General features: G+C 37.3%; 1 protein-coding gene across 1 annotated transcript; it reads right to left on the reverse strand.

The window, feature by feature from the left end:
* Positions 1–186: 186 nt before the first annotated feature.
* CHORDC1 (cysteine and histidine rich domain containing 1) lies at positions 187–17,949 on the reverse strand. Its single transcript, XM_071733504.1, has 11 exons — positions 17,692–17,949; positions 13,062–13,111; positions 10,407–10,463; positions 9,772–9,932; positions 9,107–9,207; positions 8,106–8,164; positions 6,941–7,011; positions 6,607–6,712; positions 5,980–6,099; positions 5,258–5,320; positions 187–4,340 (listed from the first exon to the last, which is right to left on the reverse strand). Exons 1-11 carry the CDS (start codon positions 17,753–17,755, stop codon positions 4,194–4,196), a joined length of 999 nt encoding a protein of 332 aa, XP_071589605.1. The 5' UTR covers positions 17,756–17,949; the 3' UTR covers positions 187–4,193.
* Between the last annotated feature and the right edge of the window lie 5,309 nt (positions 17,950–23,258).

The raw sequence follows: 23,258 nt of genomic DNA on the forward strand, positions 1-23,258 counted from the left end.
ACCAGCAAAGACAAAAACCAAATGATGGGGAAAACCCTTTGCCATAGGGTTTCCCTGCTATATACAGACTGACCTGTGGAAAATACCCACTTCCGTTGTATTTTGACAGCCAGGTTGTTGTAAATCTAAAGGGAAGTTCTCCTCCCTAACAGAGGAATTCAAGAAAAACCACGAATGCAACCCGCATGTAATAAGAATTTTATTGAGTACATTTAGAAAAAAACCAAAAACTAGAGCATGAAGATGTGAGATCAATTTCTGTATATAAGTTTTAGGCTTGTGCAGAATCAAACAACCATGCAAAAAGACACCTCCCTTCTCAGCTGCAATTCAAGACTCTTATAATGGCAAAAGTACCACCTGAAAACAGTGTTCCAGACACATAACTCATTAGAAAGGATCTCATTCCTGAACAGAGATTAAAATAATTTTAGTAGCAATAGAGAAAGACTAATGATTAACAGGTACAGTATTTAGCCATTACTCATGCCATGTGTAAAGAATGCAAGCAAAAAATGCACCATTACATAGAATAAGTAGATTTTTCTTTCAAGGCAAAATTCCTAGTAAAACTAATCCCTAAACTACTGAAATGGTGACTTGATAATGTACATGTTCCAGAAGATCTTACAATGGAAGTTCTTTTTGTCAAGTTACATCAGTGCCATGTAAAACATAAAAGCCTGAGCAGCAGAACAGCCCCGTGCTTAACAATTTATTAACATTAAAAAGAAATTCCAACTGCTCCAAGAAATGTTGTTACACATATATGTAATGCTAGGTAGGAAAATGGGCTTATACATGAATGAAAAGATTAGATTTGTATATCCATGCTATTTTTCAGATCAGAAAAGGACTGTGAAGGACAAGTTTTATATGTATCTTGACAGTCAGTTCTGAGCTATGTAATACACTGTCAATATGCGTAACATGTAAACCCATATTGAACTCCACCTTTAAAAGACCCTTTACTTAGAAAATATACCTAGAATGCAGCAAGTCACACAACTTCTGAAAACACGAAAAAAGGGTTAAATTTAACTGCTATTATGACAGTATATAATTGTTTGAATTTTATTACAGGGTTCCACTATTTTAAGGCCTAGGTAATTAAAAATCCCTTTGTTAGGTTTTCAGACCTAGCTTTTGAGAAGTATTGTAATTGGTTTGGTTCACTACAGTTGGATTCCTCTTAACAACAGACATTACCAAAAAAATCCCAAATTGCCACTGAAGTGTCCACTACCACTATCCATGTCAAGACATCTTTTCATGAAATACCAGGATCAAAAATTGATGTGTTGGAGACTGTTCTGCGCAACTGCTCAAAGCACTCAAATTCAGTAAGTTATACAGCTTTTGCAGCTTCATGGTGGATGCAGTTTTTTTCTTTCATTTTAAAAAATATCACAGGATACAGAAAACCAGGTTAATTGTAAAACCTATACTGTCTTGTCTGTTAAAAGCTGGGATGTTGTGCTTGGTGTTTGGTTTTTTTTCCTTTTTTTTTTTTTTTTTTTTTCTTAAACAAATGAATTTTAAAAGCAGTTTTATTGTCACTAATGGGGAAAGTCGTTATGGAACTCCTGAGATATCTTTCTGCTGAAAGTATGAACAAGAAGAAAAGCAAGAATTTTTAAAAAAGCAAAAATGAGGGCAGTGTTTACAGGGACTTTCTTCTACTATGATCAAGTTGACTTGCCCACCAGCAGAATGTAGTTTGAAAGAGTGTAACAAAGTTAGGGGGTTCCAAAGCCTGCACTAACATCAAAGGGTCCATTTGGCCACATTTTTCTCGATTTAGCCTTCAGTATACTGAGGGAGCAAATGACTTGCTTAAAAACAAATTCTATTTTCCCAAGAAATACAATTTCCCTTGTAGGTCTTTTAAGTGGATTTTACATGATGTAAACTTACTGCATGCTAGGATGCAAATGAATTGAAAATGTATTAAGAATGTAGGAATCAATATATTTAAGGTATTTTTATATCCATATGGATAGACAAATTTGAACTTGTTCATTAAATTAGAACTTTATTCTGCCATTTAAACACTACTCATTTTACAGCTCAAGTTCAGTGTTCTGCACACAAAACACAGATGCCATGTTCCTAGCTACAGCCAGCTAGAATTTTTCACCCACTGAAGTGATTGCTCTATTATAGTAACATGAGCTCTCCTTGCTGGTTCAGAGCACATCAGGAAACAACTGTTCAATTTTTAGAGGACTATTTGCAGGCACATGCTTTTGTAAGCTTGCACACTGCCACCGCAGTGAATATCTTAATTATCTTTTCATATGCACTGCAGTGGATATTTTCAAATGTATTAAAAAAAAGAAGAAAAAAAAAAAGAAAAACAACAGAAAGAAAGCATTATTAGAAGTTAATAGGATCTCTTAGGCATAACTCAGAGGAGGCATAAACTTTTAATAGGAGGTTTAAAGAGTAAGTAACCACACTTCTCCAAGTCAGTGAGGAAACAGGAATTTGAACCGATGGCAAGAAAGCACCAAAATAAATTTCATAAATATAGTGCTGATGTTACTTTCTTGGAGTCTGGGGATGGTTTCTTTGGTACTCTATTTCCTACTATTTAAAGTCTGAAGTATGATTTCAAGAACTGCTAGAGAAAGAACTCCATGCTCAAATCAAATTAATTCATAGAATTGTTTGGCTTGGAAGGGACCTTCTAGTTTATTATACCTGCTTTTGGAAAACAGTAAGTCTTTGAAATCCATACTACAAAATGCTTTGACTGTGATCTGTGTCTCTCTTGGTCTTATTGCAGGTCTGCCAAGGTAGGTTGATGAGCATCCATGCATTTCAGCGGTGCACAGGACTGCTTGTTTACACAGATAGGTTTTGGTACATTTTCCATGACATACACCAAAACATTGCTTTTCTTTTGGCTGTGGCCTCAAGTTGAGAAAGTATTTCAAGCAGAAAGAGAAAGCAACATGCATGAGTTGTTGCTTGGACAGAAGTCTCATCTTTAAAACTATCATGTTTTCAGCCACAAGTATTTACTGATGGAAAACTGAAAACAATGTCCTCATTCCTAATTACAATGTTTCGCTTACACTGCTCAAAATAAATAATATTTTAAAAAACTTTATCTAAAGGTACAATTATTGAGACGGACATTTTAAAGCTTTTTGTTTGTTTCTCTTAATATTTGTCTTGTAGATAAATTTAGTTCTTAGATTACCATCCTCAGAAACAAGAGCTATGCATATCTACAAAGAAATTATTTTCCTGAGACACACCGTGTACTGGCTTCTCCCACTACACATATCCACCTCTTTGAAAAAAGATTCTTAATTTTGAATGTTGTACAATAGGACAGAATACACATTCTAAAGACTCTCAAATATATACAGCCCTTTGGTCATTCTACAATAGTCTGCTGTTCACATATTCTTCACAGGTAAAATGCTATTAGTCAGTCATTTATTTCACTGACCATTCAATTTTATATTTAACAATTCAAATACTAAAGGTAGAGGAGTAAAAAAAATAAATCCCTTCTTGCCAACTTTTTTTTTTTACTTTAATATGATATTTTTATGCGTGACAGATAGCAAAAGAGTCAGCAAGTATTGATATCCTTACCAAAATACCATTTCTTCCATCCCTCCACAGGGAACAGGTATTGCAACAATCCTTAGTTTCAGAAAACAAAAATGCAAGAGTTCTGTAAGTGCTCTTTCATATTCATGTTTATGCACCTTTTTATTCTACATGTAGAATTGCATGATAATCATTTAATACACTGAGTTTTGTTCCTGCATTCCTGTTTGCAGTACTGAATTTAACATGTGCCACCCAGCAGATTCAGTCTAAACCGAACATTTGAAAAATCAGCACACACAGTGGGACTGAAAACAGATCAATATGGACAGTAAGTGCATGGTAGATAAGGTTCAAAGGGCAATAGCTCTTTAGACTCTTAAGTCCCAAGGAGACAACACTCCAACTGGAAGAAATATACTCATGGAAGTAAGAGCAGAAATAGCTATAACCTGTCAAGTTTACACCCCCATTTACTGTGCATCAAATTTCTTTGTGGGATGGAAGATATGATCTAGCTTATTAAAAAAAGAAAAAAAAAAGATCCTATATAAAAGTTAAATACTTCATTACAGTAGCAAGTCACCACTTCATTATGGGAAATAACTTGTCTCTTAGAATCATTGTTGATCTGAATTCTCATTTTTCTGTTGTGTGCTGGATACAGGTAATTCAAGACTTGCCCATAATAGGGGCTCTGCTTTCCTCATAGTAAGCTCAATCTTTGTAGCAGTCATGTTCACGTAACTCCTCTTAACATCAATTACCTGGAACAGAAAACATATTTTACATTTCCATTATGGAAATACACTGTTACATGTTTGGGAATTATGTTAGTAAGAGTACCATAACACTGAACTTCAGTAGATGTTCAAGGGGATGTAATTCCCACTGTTATCTGGAAAAGACAACACTCTGTCATTCTCCAGCTATGAACACCTGCCTGTGCCATGCTATGAACACACGGAGAACAAGTCTTTGAGGAACAGCTGAGTGACTGGGTTTAAGTCTGGAGGAGGCTGAAGGGAGACCTTAGCACACTCTGCAACTACTTGAAATGAGGTTTGTAGGGAGGTGGTTATTGTTTCTTAAGTAACTCGCAATGGGACAAGAGGAAAAAGCCAAAAGTTGCACCAGGGAAGGCTTAGAGTGGATATTAGGAAAAACTTCTTTACAGAAAAAGTGATCAAGCATTGTAACAGGCTGCCCAGGGAAGTGGTGAAGTCTCCATCCTTGGAGCTGTTCAAAAAAACATACAGATGCTTCAAGACTCCATTTAATGGGCATAGTTGTGTTGGGTTGACAGTTGTACATAATGATCTTAAAGGTCTTTTCGAACCTTAATGATTCTATGGTTATACATATACAGGTCTAACATATACATCATCATCCAGTGACACCGTGCCAAAGGTATTCTACAACACCACTATCAAGGTGTCAAGATCTCCGAACACAGGACAGCAAGGACCTCAGGAGGTCACCTTCTGCTCAAAGTAGCAACTATGACATCATTCCTGATTACCTTGGGCATTGGAGTCAGATTTAGATGTAACTGCTGAATGACATGCAACTAAATTTCTTTCAGTAAGCAGAGTAATGAAGAAGGCCAAACTGCTTTCAGACAGCTAGGGGTTTGTGTTTCTTTTTTTTCTTTTAAGTAGAAAGAAATTATTCTTATACTTACTCCCCATAATTTCACACTGCGATGAAATTCCTTTTCTCCTTCGAATACAATATGGATATTTACCTTAAGAGGAAAAACAACAGAAAATTTTGTCAGGCTAATAAAACATTTCAGATGTCAAGAATGTTTAAGCAAATTATATCACACTGGGACTCAGATCCCACAATGACCAAAGTGATCAAATTGTCCCACAGACAAGGAAGTGAAAATTTCTTTTAACAGATTCTGATATCAAAGTCAATAGTGGAATAGTGGCCATATATACATCTGGAAAGCTGTATCTTTTTGTCTAAATGTGATTAAGTGATTAAGAAATCAGTGGAACATTTTAACACATGTTTAATATTAGTAGCTGGGAATCTGCAGGAACAATTTTAAATTGCATTAAGCCAAATACGATTAAATTATGAATTTATAATTATTTACACATCTGGAAATGCAAGTCCATCACACTTGGGGTTTTAATTGCTGAAGTAAAGATTTATTTATTTATATTATATTGTAGATTTAAAAAGGACATAAAAGTATGGATTGCCAAACAGAAGCAGAAAAAAAGCTACACATACCAGAATCAATACAAATGCCAAGAATAAGTTGTTATTCAAAAGACTGTTATGCTTCCTCTGCCATGTAAATAAAGCAGAAGCTAGGGTTTTCTAACTTCAAGCTGTGGTTAGACAAAAATAAGGATAAAAAAATTACTGTTTAAAGTAGATACTCACAATTGTGCTGTTTGCTTCTACATAGCTCAGATCAGGAACAGAGTTTTTAGCATATACAGAAATAGTCACTTCCCCTCCAGTCTGGTGCCAATCATGTCTGCAAGGGACTACTTTCTTACCCTATAATAAGGAAAAGGTTTACAGAAAAGAGACTTAAAATTACATTCAGGAGTTTTGTTACTCAGGATACAAGCCCAAGACTATTTTGATAGTTATCACATGCACCACTGATGTCTTCATGGTCTTTCGGAAAGACTTCTAATAATTTTATTTTAAAGTAATGTATATAAAATGTATTCTATATGGAATACAATTAAAATTCTTAACTAACAGAGAAAAAAAGACTATTTTTTCCTGAATTTGCAAAAAACACTTCTGTTATAAAATAGTTAGACTATATGTATCATTAAGAAGAAAGGCTGTACTCTTACAATGATACTGTATGACAGATTACCTTAAACTGCATTTCTCTATGCCATGAATGTTCATAAAAGCCTTCATATTATTTCAGAGGTAGTGATCATTAACAATGCAAATATAGCAATAAATCCATCAAGCTACTTACTACTTTTCAGTATTAAACATTCAAAATGGGCAGCTACAGAATACACAGTTAATGGTGCTCACCGCATCCTTTTTAGTCCATACGTGTGTTCCTGTTGTGCAACCCTCTTGAGCTAAAAATGTATTGAAGTCAGATGTTTTTCTTTTACAGCAACTCCAATACTTCATCCTTTAAAGTGCACAAAGTGATTAAAAAAGAAACAATAGTTAGGACACTACTGTGAGCACTGAAGGCTTTTCCTTTAAGCAACATTACTGTTAATTTAGTATAACCTCTTCAACCATTATCATTTCAGACTGAAGAAGAAACACAGATTGAAAACAGGGCAAGATCTACCAGTAGAGCAGGAATACATAATATAATTAAAATAAAAATTAAAGTTAACTGAATACTAACCCTTCATGGAATATAGGTACACCAGAATGGTATATACACACTTCTTCTGTACTCTGTGGTCCTTGGTAAGTCTAGTAAAACAAAGTATTTAAGGTGTTTTAATGTTACAGGATGTGGATCAAAGGAAAGAACAAAACAAAACAGAAACCACAACAGTAACATTGAAAGTACTAAAAAGCTTTTGAACAAATAATCTAAATCTAAAGCCTTGCCCTAGCTTTTCAAAATAACCACTCAGCATTAATTGACAAAAGATTCCCTTGCCCTGTAACAGGCTTTGCATTAGTTCAATGGTGTACATTAATGATGACATCACCTATGCTCACAAAGGTCATTTAAAAATACTATGAATACTCAGAGAACAGAAATACAGAGAATACTCACTTGTATTCTCTGAGTATTCATAGTATTTTTAAATGACATTTATGAATACTTGTATTACCTCTAAGAATACTTGAATTCTCTGGAAATTTGTACTGGAAATCAAATTACATTTATCATTCATAAAACACACGGATTTTCAAAAGGAAATTAAACAATGTATGTATATTGTTCCAGTTCTTCCTAACACAAACAAGAGACTGCAATAAATTCTTTTCCCACCAGTTTCAGTAGAAAATGCAAAATCTGTCAGATGTCCAGTGAAATTCTACTGTCCCAGTCTGTACAACGCAAAGATATCAGTGAAAATACCTTTCTGCTTAAAATGACCATGTAATATAAAGACTAGAAGAGCTAGATGTGTTAGAACATTTTCTTTGTGGATAATGGCAGAAAGTATTCATTGGTAACATTTGCAGATACTTCTGTCCTATATCCAGATTATAAGATAAATTCAAGAGTTACCAGTAAACCAGGTCTCAACAATATTATATTTAACATTTTAAGACTAAAAAAAAAAATCAGTATTATGGGTCTGGCATGCTTTCTAATTACAAGTTCAGGACTAATTACAAGCAATCTTACTGCATCCACAGTACAAAACAGCTCACATTTATCCTTACTAAAATGGTTTATCAAATGTGCATTCATTAAGCCTGATGGGCTTTGTGACATTTCCAAATCACTTGTAGAATATGAAAAAAACACCCGAGGAAAAAAGAAACCAAACTGGATTCCTAATAGTTTAACAGCTGGGTTTAAGAGTGGAACTTGAAGCACTTACTTTTGAACAGCCTGCATTTTTACATGTCGTGCCAACCTTGATTTCATCACCGTCTTCCTCTGTAAAAAGAATCATATTATAGGAAATAGCCACTGAATTATATAACGTACTAAATATTTTGCTTTTATTAAGAAATAATGCTAAAAAGTAGATTAGGAAAAAAAAAATTTCTCAAATTGTCTATTTTCTGCCTGGTGCGGAAGTCTGCCAAAATGGCACATAGAAACAGAATTAATGTAAACATTTCAAAAGCTGTATTATCTAAGTATCAGATTCTACCTTCTATACCTTTAAACTGGTTTAAGTGAGGCAAAAAAAAAAAAACCAAAATGAAGAGAATAATTACAATAATAGGCAAAGAGAACAATCACTGATCTTGTTTAATTTTTTTAAACAAAGAAAGTAAAATGCTCCAAGAAATGTCTATAAATACACACAAGTAAAGAATTTGGATACCAAGTAGAACGAAGAGGTAAATGACATTTTGGCACAAGAACAGGACTACAAAATAACCACAAATACATGTTGAAATTCAAAAGTGTATTTTAAGAAGCGGAGTAATTCTGGAAACAAATTTCAAATAAAATACGTGAAGGAAAAAAGAGGAGAAACAGAATGGGGAACCAACTAGTCTTCAAGGGAATTTCACCAATTTATGAAAGGCTTTAGATGGCATAGTGCTTGTGATAACATAGGAGTAAAGTTTGCTTCTTGCTTCAGTCACATATCCAGAAGTCACATGTTCCCAGTATGTCCATTCTAACCAGGAGATCTTACAAAACGGGCAACCTGATTATTTAATGACATCTGCTCCTAACACCCAAGTATCCACACTGCTCACGTCTAAACTTTGAGTATCATTCCCTATACTGCGAGGTGTTTCCCAGATTGTTAAGAACATAATTACATGAAATAATCACCTCAGAAACAACAAAAGCCAGCATTTTATTTATCTGTGTGACAATTAGTATCATATGCAGGTTAAGTAGGTGTATGTTTACCTTTTTTCTCTTCGTTTTCTGATGACAGTTTCAGTTTATCGAGTGCTTGCTTCAAGGAAGCTGACACTTTCAGCTGCAAATTTGTCATTGGCTCATCTGGGCTAAAAAATAAGTCCACGTGTTCATGTCAGCTTCACAAAAAATATTTTACAGGAGACAACAAAGCAGTAAATTTTAATCTTGCTATAAGGCAAGATTCCAACCTCCTTTACAGTAACATTTTTTAATGCCAATGCTTTCTGTTTATTGGAAAAATGGAGTAGAAATCTAGAAAACAATCTTGGATTTCAACAGGAAATCCTAAATATGCTACAACAATAAAAATAAATCAGATCAAGTTTTCTAAATAAAAGCACCCTTAAAATATTTTATAACTGTTTAAAACTCTAAACACGGCTGCTAGTAGCATAGTAAGCTATGAAGCTTTAGACTGCAATTTTTGCTTCACATGAAGCTAAATGTTGAGTGATCCAGTGCTACCTTGTTGGAATCAAAACTCTTTTATCTGATTTTGAAATTTAAGACAGCATCATCACTGCTACTATCAAACACAAGCTCCTCAAATTTGGAAATATTTACTTTATATGAGGTGCAATGCTGAACCAAACAAGCTTTAACTTGTTCAACTGGCTACAAATCTGGCAAAAAAATTTTGTATACTGTACCTGGGCCTTTTAATGGTTTCCAATGGTTTTGGTGCCTGAATTATGTGTTCTTGAAACTTTGGTTTCAGTTCAGCCAACTCCTTTCGTTCAGAGGTAGTTTTTACTTCTGGCTTAACAGGCTCAGGAGGTTTCTCACTATTATGGAAACCTTTTGTACAGCCCTGTTATGGAAACCATATTCATATATCAATCCATGCAGTATAGTTTGTGCACACAATCAAAAATTATTTAAAATTTCAACAAATTTTCTCAGTTTATTTCTTCAACCCCATCATCTGCTTTAACCCACCCTAAACACTGTCTGCAAAGGTCATCCTTTAACTAAAGTGGAAAACATCTTCATCTGGATGTATATTAAAGAAAAATGCATACTTTGCACAATGGAGCAAAGTAACAAAAAATACTGACCTTCCTTCATTGTTAACAAGCATCTACACAGGTTTTGATAGTATTAAGTCATTAAAGTTTGAAAATGAGATTCAACTTCAATATTACATCAAGAACAACAGCTCATGCAAGATTTAAGAGACTTTTAACAAAAGTATGAAAATTTTAAATGTGAGCACATGTACCGTTTAGTATTTATTACTGCCATTTGACAAGTATAAAATTTGTAAATAATCTTGATTACGTACCACAATGCTTAGGAAGTCAGAAAAATCTGTTGTTCTTCTCTTACAACAGGACCAACCCTACAAACATTTTGGAATAAAAGTAAAACAAGCATGACTATCTTACTTGGCAACAGTTTATAAAAACAAAATAATTATATTCTGTTAAAAGACACAGCACATGATGATTAGAGAGTTTCTTTTTTCCTTCTTTGGAAAACTCTCTCATCATGTGCATTTTTAACAGCCAGAGAAACCTGTAGCAGCTGCCACTTCCAGTTCACTCACAGTGCCTTAGCCAGGAAATTCTGTAAACATACAGCAATATTTCCATGGCAATTTAGGTGCCAACTGTGTACAGCAGAAATGTTACCTAAGTAACTGGTAAGTAAAACAAACACTATACTTAATATTAGGCTCACTGGTGGCATAAAGCACAGGCTCCCTTCCTAAAATGATCTGGAATTTTTCTTTCCTTAAGCACTTTCAAGTATCCATTTTCCAAGCCAAAGATGAATATCTGCACTGCATAGCCACCTATCAATCAAGAGCACTTTTTATTCTTTAAAGCAGAAATCCAATTGTGTAGAAAATTTTTTGTCCACTGTCATTAGTGTATCTTAGAACTCAAAGAACCTTATTATAAGGCAGCAGGTTGACTAATAAATGCACCACTGATTTGAGAGCTTAAGCAGTGTGACACAAGGGGTTTCAGGTAGGTGGTTCTATTATTTTCATAGTTGAGACAAAAGGTTCACCCTGCCCGCTTAGATTATATAGAATTCATAATAGCAAAAAACTGCCCATGCAAAATTATGATAAAAATTTGATTAGATAAGATGAGGAGAGTGGGGAAAGTAGCACTTGTTTTTAAAATGGTGAGTATATAAGGAGGAGTAAACACAAGATTTTGAGGTAAATGTCTAATGCTATACAGGATTGGGGAGGATTGGCTGGAAAGCTGCCAGGCAGAAAAGGACCTGGGGGTGTTAGTCAATATGAGCCAGCAGTGTGCCCAGGTAGCCAAGAAGGCCAAGAGCATCCTGGCTTGTATCAGGAATGGTGTGTTCAGCAGTGATGGTGACCCTGAGCTTGGCACTGGTGAGGCTGCACCTCGAGTTCTGTGTTCAGTTCTGGGCCCTGTGCCACAAGAAAGACGTTGAGCTGCTGGAGAGAGTTCAGAGAAGGGCAACAGAGCTGGTGAAGGGTCTTGAGAACAAGTCCTGGGAGGAGAGGCTCAGGGAGTTGGAATTATTTCATTTAGAGAAAGGAGGCTGAGAGGAGACCTTGTTGCTCTCTACAACTAACTGAAAGGAGATTGTAGAGAGGTGGGTGCTGGGCTCTCTCAGGTAAACATTGATAGGACTAGAGGAAATGGCCTGAAGTTGCACCAGTGGATGTTTAGAGTAGATCTGAGGAAGAATTCCTTTACTGAGAGTAGTCAGGCATTGGAACAGGCTGCCCAGGGAGGTGGTGGAGTCACCATCCGAGGAGGCATTTAAAAACCATGTAGATGAGGCACTTCAGGACACGCTCTAGTGGACATGGTGGTTTTAGACATGGTGATCTTAAACGTCTTTTCCAAATTTGAAGACTGTGAGATTCTGTCTTTAAATTAGGTAGAATTTTATGTACTGTATTATGAGCACAACAGTAGTTTTGTACAAAATGAATTGTATTTTATTGGATCTAACAGTGTCTATCCCAATTTGCCAACAGCATGATGGCTGATTCCACAGCAACAGCTCATAGAAAACATCCTACCCAGCACACAGGCACAAGCTTCCACAAGCCCAAAAGACACCACATTAAGAGACAGGGATAAGATGCACTGCCAGTAGATACAGCTCCTAAAAACCAAGAAAAAAAAAACTGCCCAAAAGCTCTGTTAAATAACAGTTTGGTATCCTAAGAAATGCCACCTAGGCTACATCTGTATTAACACAGTAGACAATAGCAGGCTCCATTTCTGGTCACCAGTTTCTGGTCATACACAATTAAATTGTTAGAATGATTTCCCATATGTTTTGGTAGCTGTGTCTCAAAATATTCTCTGTAGGTACTTCAGATTCACCCAGTAGGTCCTGAAGTAGGAAAATAGTTTAATACAACAAATATGGGCTATGCTGTTGGCCTAAGCACCAAAGACAGGGATATTTAATTCACTAGTGAAGATGTAGGCGAATCCTAGATACCTGCATCCAAGGCATGGGCAATGAGTCCCAACTTAACCAACATTCCCATTTGGCCAATTAACAGAGGACAATTATTTTGTACAGCAGGCTAATGTCATGAACACATTAGTTCACTAGCCAGGTAAGACATAAGCAGCTGGTTTGAATTTCAAGCAGGTTAATGAACTGAGAGTATGACACCTCTGTGCCTCCAAAGACCTATCCAGAGGACCTAAGTAAACTGCTGAGACACCTAAAGTCAATCAACAGGAGACACATCATACAGACTTCCATGACATTTGCACCATATGAATACAGTTTTAATTTCTTTTTCAGGTCTGAATAAGTCTGCTTTTCTAAGTTCAGAGGGTTGCTCAAACATGACATGAACCTTGGTTTTTACAAATGGAAGATGTGGAACTAAAAAGAAAAACAAGCAAGCATGCATATTGTTTTACAAATATGGAAAAAAACCTAAGACTTAAAAAGCTAGCCGCATACTTACTTTGAGTGCATCATGAAAGACTGGCACACCAGGATGGTATGTGCATGAATCTAGAAGAAAATTACAATTAGTAATGTCCAGGCATACCAAGAATCTTTATTCGTTCTGATTACAAAACCAGCAAGAATCTCACAATTCATGTGTGGCATGAGGTGTCCCACTTCCTCAAGTATATATAATTATGATGGAAAATACAAACTACATAGAACAAGCTTTTTGAGTACATATATTAAAGCTAAAGAACCAAGATTTTTTTTTCCGCATTACACAACACAAACCAGAAAGAAGGCATCTAAGACAAACTTCTGCTTTCATATGGAGCAAGTCAACTTTTTATGGACCATCCCTTGTCTTCATCAGTAACCAGTCCTTACCAGTAATCCAGACAGATGTAAAATACCAGTTTACAGCACCAAATACATCCATTTGCACATGAACCAGCCTTTCAATTTTATCCATGATAATTTGCTTGTTCTTTTTTCACAATTTATAGAATCTCAGGTTACTTAAGGACTTGAACCAAAGGCCAGTTTTACACATACACAATTTAGACATGTCAATACTGTTAGTTATTAATTGGTTCTGTACAGACACTACACTGAAACACCATTTCCTTTGATGTAACTCAATATTCATAGATGTTCACCAACATTACACCTTTTGATGTCACAACTGCTCCTTCTTTACCTAATGTTTGTATTTTTTCAAGTGTAATATCATTGCTCCAATTATGTAACTTTTCTTTGACATATACTGCATGGATGATGTCTTAATGACCTGATTCTACAAGTGATGCAGAACACTTGCTACTTTTTAGCCTTAAAGCAAGATTTTGTTGTCAGAAACAGCTAATACGAAAAGTAACACAAACAGTAAATTTTGTAATAAGCTTCCATAAAAAGAAAGGGTAAAAAACCATCACAATGCACCTAATAGGAAGCAAAAAAGTGACCCCAAATTCTGTTGTTTTAATTTTTTTAAAGCGTGTCAATTTAAAAGAAATTTTGCATTCAGTGGCTAAGTCTATAGCACTAATACAATCTTATAGACATGAGTTCCTAGCTTAAATCAAACAGCACATGTATTTGGGATATTAGTCCTTCAGTAGGACTTACAAACATATCCATCAATTTCTGCCAGCCGCTTCAGGGTGAAAAAGTAGTCCTGGTAAGCCAGGAAAATTTAAATAATGACAAATTTCACTCAGCATCTTGATGTCTTCATTTAGCTGGGAAGCTAGGAAGCTAATGCCACCTAATTTCTCACAGTGCTGGAAAAAAGAGGACACATAGAAAAGAGAACATACACAGTATGGCAAGAGCTTATAGGTAGTTCACAAAGAAAGGCTCAACCTAAGAATGGAAAGACGTGGAGAAGACAATTGTAGGTGCATTTCATGCACCTCTCTCTTATTAGGAAAGGCTAGAAGGGCTAAGAATCTTTAGCCTGAAGAGAAGGCTGAGGGGAGATTTTATCAATGTCTACAAGTACGTAATGGGCGGGTGCAAGGATGGAGCCAGACTCTTCTCAGTGGTTCCCTGTCACAGGACAAGAGGCAACAGGCAAAGCTGGAACATAGGTAGCTCCATTTAAACCTACAAAAAAACTTTTTTACTATGAGGGTGACAAGTCACTGGACCAGGGAGGTTGTGAAATCCCCTTCTCTGGAGATACTCAAAACCCACCTGGATGCAGTCCTGTGCAATGTGCTCTAGGGAATCCTACTTTAGTGGGAGAGTTGGACTAGATGATCTCTAGAGGTCCCTTCTAACTCTGATGATACTGTGGTTCTGTAATTTACAGGAATGGAGTTTGAACTGTGGGGACCAGACAAGATTAAAGAAAACACAGACTGCAAAAAAAAAAAAAAAAAAAAAAAAAAAATCTAAGCTATAATTTCTTTCAAATACAGCTCTCACTCAAACTGCCTCAGAAATATCTAAAGTAAGTTTTCATCCACTCTGTGATCTTATTTATTCTGCAGGTGCAACATCACTGAGCTTGAACTTAGGAAAAACGATACAAACAAACATAACAGAGTCTGTACTTCTATTCTGTCAAAGGATCAAATTAAACTGCACTAAGAAAGATCAAAATTATAGGCTAAGCAAAATACCCACCCTACAGTACAGTGAGGAAATTGGGACAAACAAGTATAATGGATATAATTTCAGCCAGGTTTTGCCCACCATCTTTTAAACTGTCACTAGGCAGTCCTATTTTCAAACTTAGGCCAAAGGGTGCATGTCTTACCTCACACCATGGCTTTAGTGACAAAATCTGAGCTGGCCTTGAAATGGACTGGAAAAGTTCATATGCTCACTCACAGGTGAAAAAAAACACAAAATAATCAAGAACCTACTACCACTTTCAAAGTTCTACCTCGTACATAAGATGATTTACAAGCCTTAACAGTATGGAATAACTAGTAGTTAATGTATTAAAATGAATGTAAAACTTGTAACTTGCCAGGCATGCCATGGATGAATTCTTAACTTTGCTCTCAGCCACACTGTGTAGACATACCTTTAATGCCTTTCCTCAGGCTGTTTTCTCTGCCTCTCTTTAGGAGGCATACAGTCCTTCATGTCAGCCAGTTGCCACTTGCTCGTTTTTAAAAGCAATGAGAGTTTCTACAGAAAATACATATCTGTGCTGTTTCAGCCATAAGATTATGAAGAGAAGACTAATAGCCTCTTACATCAATAATTGATATGGGAATAACTATACCGCAGGTTGAATCAAGGCAAAACCCCTGAAAGATTCAAAACTGCTTTGGGTGAGGAAATCCTTATTTTCTACCTATTTTCATCCAAGAATATGTCCTAATAATATATTTTCCTAAGCTTAACTATTAGATGATGTCAATGCAAGTACTTGGTGTTTAACACAGGTACTGGCTTTAACCCTCACAATATTTTGGAGGTAAATCCAAACACAATTCTGAAACACACACAAACATTTGAACTGGACAGCGATCCACAACCAAATGTGTATTTACATGCCTAAGTAGTAATAATCTAATTGACCTTGGTGAAGTTTGTCCATGCTGAAAGTTACAATCATTGTGCTTCATTAGCACATGTCAAACTTGGTTTCCTGAAGTGATCTGTGATAACCACATTTATCTTTAGAACTGTTTAGTCTAGTGCATGGTAATTCCATAAGTGTTCCAGTCATTTACCAAAACAAATCTCAATAAGTTTTTTTTTTTTACCAATTCAAGCACCACAGTTATCATAAGGCCCTGACAACCAGATTTTCTACTACTTGATCACAGAGAAATGTGGCAAAGCACTGTGATTTTAATAACTAGTACAGGTCATGAAGTCCCAGTGAGAATTTTTTTATACGAAACACCTATCTGCTTTGTCTTTTGGGGCAAAGGGGCACAGGGGATGGTGGTGGAAGACATCACTGAATGGAAGCACCCCTCAACTGTTCCTGCTTTCATTGTTACAATTGTTAGCAAGTTTTACTTAAAATGCTGCCCCTTCCTCTGGAAATACTTAGCTCAGAAAAATAAACACACTTCATGCCAAGGTTTTTAATCACAGAATATACACATGCTACAACACGTTAGTCTCCTTCTAATATTGTGGATCACCAAAAACTAAGCTAATGCAGAGGACGTTCTAACTCAGCCAGCAGAGTTACTTTACAAATTTGTTGAGGACAAGCTTGATGACACCTGGATCACCCTTTATGCAGCCCTCGTGGAATTACGAAACCTAAAATGATAGCGCTTGGAGTGTGTTTTACCAGGTACAGGATTCTCAGTAGACAGAAGCACTGCAAGAGCAGCAGCACGTGGCAAAGCAGACACACTCTTATTTTAAGATACGCTAATTACCTGCTGCAACTTTACATACTACACTTAAACACAAAAAACCAAAAGTAGTTGATAACACCCAAAGGCCTTCTATGCTGTTGCTCAGGTTCTCTACTTTCTATCTTTAGAACACATGACAGTAAAGTACAGAACTGCTTCTTATGGCTTCTTTTCCCTCCTACTGCTGTGAACAGTTTTATTATTATAACAAACCTCAGAGCCAGGCCCGGCGCCAGCCCCATTTTTCCGCATTAGAGGGACGAGAGCTTCCAGCCCGGGCGGGTTTCGCTGTCCAGCCGCAGCGGAGCAGCCCCCAGCAGCGGAGCATCGTCCCACCACCCCGGACATCACATCACCCCGACAGCCACCCAAAGCACTGCATAAACATGAATTTCTCCCGGGGAGAAGCCGGGTCCAGGACGGGGTTGTAATAGACAGACGAAAGCAGGAGGGACAGATCTCTCTCTCTCACACACACACACACACACACACACACACACACACACACACACACACACACACACACACACGGCTTTTTCTCTCCCCGGCGGCCTGACAGCTCTGCACCGCAGCTCCAGGAGCCGGGGAGGGCACTCAGGACGGTGGGCACGCCAGGAGCCTCAGGTCGCCCCTCAGATCCTCCCTGCAGACCCTCCCCGAGAGGCGCTTCCAGAGACCCTCCCTCTCGTCCCCCAAAACGAAGGCAAAGGGGGTGAGCGGAGCAGGGGGACACATAATGCGGGAGGTACCCCGAGCTCCGCACCGCTCCCCTCCTCCTCCTTTCCCTGCCGCTCTCACCCTCTGTGTTGGTTTCGGGGTCGAAGCGTTGGCCGCAACCCCGGTTGTAGCAGAGCAACGACATGGCGGCAGAGCGACCTGCGGTGCCTCCTGCCCTTCCCCCCCCCCGGTCGGTAGCGCGGTGCCCGGCGCAGCGAGCGGAGGCAGCCGGAAGCCGGGACAGTGCCGGGGGGCGGAGCGCCTTCCTCGGCGGAAAGAGACAGCCGGAGCCTTCCTGAATTTTCACGAAGCTTCGGGGGAAGGGGAGAGTGGGCAGCGGCGGTTGCGCAGGCGCTGCCAGAGCGAGAGGAGGAGGAAGTGGAGGAAGGTCCCGGCTGGCGGGGCGCCTGCGCAGCGCGAAAGCAGGATGGCGCCGGGGCGGTTGGGTGCTGCCGGCGGCTCCTGTCCGGCTCCTTTTACCCAGGGCCCTGTGGCGCCGGGCTGGCCTCCTCACAGCCCTGCCTGGCGGCTGGGCCCGAGGGTGCTGAGGGGTCCCAGCCCGGTGTGCTCGGCGGTGGAAGCTCCCGTGGTCGGCGTTTGCTGCGCCGCGGCCTGGAGGCCTCAGGAGTCGGCCAGCACCTCGCCCTGTGAGCGCAGCCATGGCTGGGCTGATGGGGTTGCTCATCCTGGCGAGCTTCAAACTTTTTGGGTTTTTTCATACTATACGTTGTCCGAGTCACTTAAAAAAATATTTAGATACGTGAAAAAGATAGTAGTTAGGAAACTGAATGCTTGCATCCTGAATGGCTTTGATACATGAGTTTTCATTTGAAGAATGTACTTTTGTGTATGTGTTAAGGATTGTTCTGTTCGCACAGAAACAAGAAATCAGAAATTACAATGGAATTGGTTGGGGTTTTCATGTTCTCTTAGTGACTTGGAAGCTACTCTGAATGCTCCTGTCTGCTGACCGATTTACCTGTGCTCTGTAGTGTGCGAGCTGCTTTGATGTATTATAACAGGTTGTATGTACTAATTACAGCTGTCTGCATTTCTGCAGGCAAATACAAATTGACTTTTTGTAATTAAACATCTGTACGGTTTAAAAGAGAAATGCCTAGATGTTCGTGTGGCATACAACAAATCCAGAAGCAGATTTGCATGGAATGAGAAGTTTAAGTGATCCTTAGAAGTGTTTCTTAAAAGGAAGTTTAAGGATGTAAAAAGAGTAATGAAACTGCTTCCATTTTATCCCGAAATGTCTGCAAACCTGTAAGTTTATGTGAAATGTACTTTGCTTCATGGTGTGGATTTCTCGCTTAGAGATACACATATTCATGGAACACATGCTTGCTACATCAAGTACGAAGTCCTTGCTTCTTCTCTAAAGCTCCCCCTGAGGCCTGTTTTAAGACTGGGAGGATAAGCTGCTTAGTTTCAAACTGAAAGAAACATTCTTTTACTATTTGCCAGTGGTAGTAACGTGGTAGTAACAGTTTGGAAAGAAAGGGGAGAAATAGTATGTTCTGTGCTTCCCTCTTTGTACAGAAAGAATTTTAAGTTATTTCTGTTTGCTGGATACCTTATTTTATGAGACTGTAATTTTTCATAAAACTTGAAAGTCACCTGACTTGCTGTCAAGTGCCACGTAAGAAAAAAAAGTTGTTTTTATCCACAAATAGTTTGTGCTTTCTTCCTGTGTCTTTGGTTGCACCTCATCTGCAGTAAGCAAGTATGCTTTCATTATAGGAGGAGCCAACCAGTTTCTGATCTGAGAATATTTGTGTATATAAAGTGATCTATAGATTAAACACTATAGATTAGCATACCTGTGACCTTAGTAATGGAATGTAGTTCAAATATGGAAAAAAAAATTTAAAATCCATATAATTTCAAAAAAAGTATTACTATCTCACTGACATGGAGACGTGCCTTCATGTCTTCCAGGAGCAATTCCATTGAGAATGTATTTATTTATGTATTTATATATTTAAATGTATTTATTTCATAGTTCAAAGCTCTGTAGTGATGGAGACAATAAAAAAAAATGAATGATCTGAAAAAACTGTTTGCTGTTAAAAACACATACCAATTCTCAAAAGGTTACATAGTTATAGCTGTCTTCTTTGTACATGATGTTAAATGGAATGAGTTTTTTGTGTCACAGAACAGCGTACAAGGAAATACTGGTTTGTAATTAAGTGAAATGGCATATATTCTGTCAGTCCAAAATACCACTTTACAGAATATAGTCAACAATCACCTCATAGAAGTCTACACAGCTTCAAAAATGCTGTTTCCATGCTTTATATGGAGGCATAAGAGATTTTTCAGCCCTGTTTTGAAAACTTAGAGTGACTTGTTCAAATACTCATGTGGATAAAGAATAGACTTTCAAGCTTTGTTTATTCCTGTTTATTTTGTATAGAAACTTCTGTTTTTAATTGTGATTGAGTTACATGGAGTAATTCTTGATGGCTGGTAACTCAATTTTGGGTCTCTATCACTGAAAACATTAAAAGTTCATAGATAAATTTTGATGAGTTTTGTCCTTTATTTTTAATTGCAGAATCTTTCAGGGTGTTAGACAAGTGAAATTCTATGATGTCTTTAACAATGGGATATTTGTAGAAAGAAATGGAAGCAGTGTTTTTTATGAAGAGACACACAGAGAATGTATTGCTGTTCCAGACGTCTGTATATCTGTATGCATATGGATAGACTTAAGTTGGTAAGAAATGCTGGTGGCAAGAACACCAGCAGATTTAGATTATTTTGCTAATCATTGATGAATATAAAATTTCTGGAAATGTTCTGATCAGGGGGAATTTTCAAGTAGTTCTAGAAAAGTTTAAACTTGATCATAAGCACATAAGCACATTTTAGTTCTCTTCTTGAATTGCAGAATCTGCTGACTTTCTAGTTTGGTGAGAAGCCTTGGGTCCTACTGTCTGCAGGCCAAGATTCTGTTTGTGCAGAATTGGTAATCCTAGAATGGCAAAAAAAAAAAAAAAAAAAAATCCAAATTGAAACAGTTTTGAATAAAACTGACAGGGTGGGAAGAAGATTGCCAAACCTCAGGTCCAGAGTAGGGCTGCAGTGTGCATGGCACCTGAGTGTTCTGGCTCCTTGTCAGTGGCATAGGGTATTTTGGGAACCCTCAGCTTCCTTAGAACAGACAGGAAACCCTTGAAATTTAAAGGGAATCTGGGGACTCACTGAAAGTCAAGGCAGGTAGCTCTGTTTCAGAACTGGAAATACCAAAATGTGAAAAAATTAAATCCTTCTTTAGGAAGCTTAGTAGATGTTTAAAATAAAAATACAAATCCCTGAAAAGCTGAGTCAAAAGCCTGCAAAGCTTGCAAGAAATGGTCCAGTTGCTCAGATTTGATGGGCAGAACATCTTAAAATGTCACATCTTAGGGAGAAGCAGAATGCCTGGCTTCTTAGAAGAGAATTCTTTTTCTCCTTCTGTGATTGTTGTTGTTACCATTTTTGAAATGCTAGTTATTCTCAGGAGGTAAGAGGGATTAAACAGCACCCACTTGTAATAACCACCTGAGTGCTTACTGCTAAATTTGAGTGGATACTTCATTAAAGCTCACCACCTGCCTTTGATATCTGACTGTAGCATAGACTTGAGGTGTAATGGTAAGAATTCATTTAAGACAGGATTTTTCAAAGGTGTCACCTGAGTAACCTGATGCCTGCATTTCATTTTGAGAGAGGCTTAGTCACTTACAGCTGGATTCTCAAGGGGCCTTTGAAATCTAGAAATCATTATAATTTTTAATCAGTTTTGAGAAGTCTGCTTTCAGGTCCTGATAAGGTGACTGAAAATTACATTATCAAATTCAATAGGATATGGGCAAAGTCCAAATTATACTTTAATGCCTCCCCATTTAAGTTTTTCTATGCCTTTGATGTAGCTGCAGAGAGCAGCAATGTGTACAGCCATTCTGCAGAGTGGTACTTTGTAATAACTTCCAGTAATTTGTGTGTTATAATGATCTCCATCCTTCCTGCACATGAAATGAGGATGAAATACAACAGAACCTTTGACATAAGAACCTTTGAATAAATAAACAAGCATAAATGCTATGATGAAATCTGAAAAATTTAGCTCCCTGGATGAGAGAAAATACTCAGCTAATACATGTAGGTACACATAGTGTACTAATGCTGTGACTCAGAGGAATCTGAAAATAAAGTTGATGGATCACATGAATAGTGGTGGAAGAGAAACTACAGATTACTTGCTTAAAAGTTACATGTTCATTTTAATTTGGTGGATATTTTCCAGACTGGGTGTTTGAGATTACATTTGACTCATCTCCAGGTTTTTGTCTTTTTACCTTTTATTCTGGAAGGAGCTAACAACTTCATCTGGTTCTTTTGTATGGTGAGGGGCAGTTCTGACCTCCCATTTCAGCAACAGCAGCAACATGTGAGAACATGGTTATGTATGAGTTTCATGGTTATGAAAATTTCTGATCTTTACTCCTGTAGTCTTTGTTCATGTGATTGCACTTGGTTGGCATTGCTAAACTCATTCCTGTCCAAAACCAGACGTTTTTTAAAAAAGTTTAGGTAAAATATTAAAAATGAAGTTCTTGTTCCTTATCATCATATTTCTGAACCTTTAACTTTATGACCTCAGGCTTTTCTTCACCTGAAGGCTAGATAGTTGCTTAAAAAAGAAGTGCAAAATAAAGAAGTGCAGATTTTGTTACTGCACTCCTGAAGTTTTAAAAATAAGTTGTGGCAACAGTAGAAAAGGTCATAACACTACTAACAAGGCTATGGTCTAGACTATGCTCTTCTCTAAAGTTCAAATTACTGCGACTGCATTCCAGTCAAAGCATTCTTTCAGCATATTCATCATCTTTGTTTCTAGTTCTCTGATGTCAGTAGGACTGAATTATGTATGCAAAAGACTTTACAAGATTGCACCTTTTGTGAATTACTGTTTTTAGCAATGCAAACAATTGATTACTCTGTTCATTCATAACTTATTTCATTGAGTTGGGTTGAACCATAACACTTTTTTTGGAGGGATAAGAAGTGGAAAAATCCCCACTTAGATCTGTGTCCAAATTTTCCTTTCAATTATGATAAATTTAAATATTCTTAATTATAAAACAATGATTTTCAAAAATTTTTTTAAAAGGAATTAAATACTTAGGCTTTTTTTGCATTTTATTTATTGATTTTCTTTTGTCCCAGACAAGTTTGTAAAATGAAGGTTTAATTTTTTTGTTGTGTGTATTTCCTATTTATGTGTTAAAGAATATGGGACAATAATGTGTGAAGAGTACAGATTAAAAAAATGGTGCATTACAAACTCAGTGTATGCTGGTTAACTAAGTGCAAAATGTTTCTGTCAGCCAGAAGGTGGTAGTAGAATTCTCCTGTAACATCTCTGAATTGTGTTCAGGAGGCATTTTCAATACAAAGTCATTTTGAAGTGCAGTTCAGAAAACGTATTTTTTTTCAGTAGCAGGAACAAATAGCATTGACATTTTTTTTAATTTGGCAGCATCTTTGAGTAGAAAAGTGTCTGCACTTATGCCTGAGATGTCATGTGTCGGGAACGCATGTGGGATCTGTTACTTGGGTTTTGTCTGTTTTTTTGCAATTGTAATTAT

This window comes from Heliangelus exortis, chromosome 1 (assembly GCF_036169615.1).
Source record: "Heliangelus exortis chromosome 1, bHelExo1.hap1, whole genome shotgun sequence".
NCBI classification, from domain to species: Eukaryota; Metazoa; Chordata; class Aves; order Apodiformes; family Trochilidae; genus Heliangelus; species Heliangelus exortis.

Coding starts and splice junctions, on each gene's coding strand:
- CHORDC1 (XM_071733504.1), bottom strand. CDS start 17,755: ATGTCGTTGCTCTGCTACAACCGGGGTTGCGGCCAACGCTTCGACCCC. Junction 8,165..9,106: donor AGAAAACGAAGAGAAAAAAG/GTAAACATACAC, acceptor TTCTTTTTACAG/AGGAAGACGGTGATGAAATC. Junction 7,012..8,105: donor AAAATGCAGGCTGTTCAAAA/GTAAGTGCTTCA, acceptor TTGTTTTACTAG/ACTTACCAAGGACCACAGAG.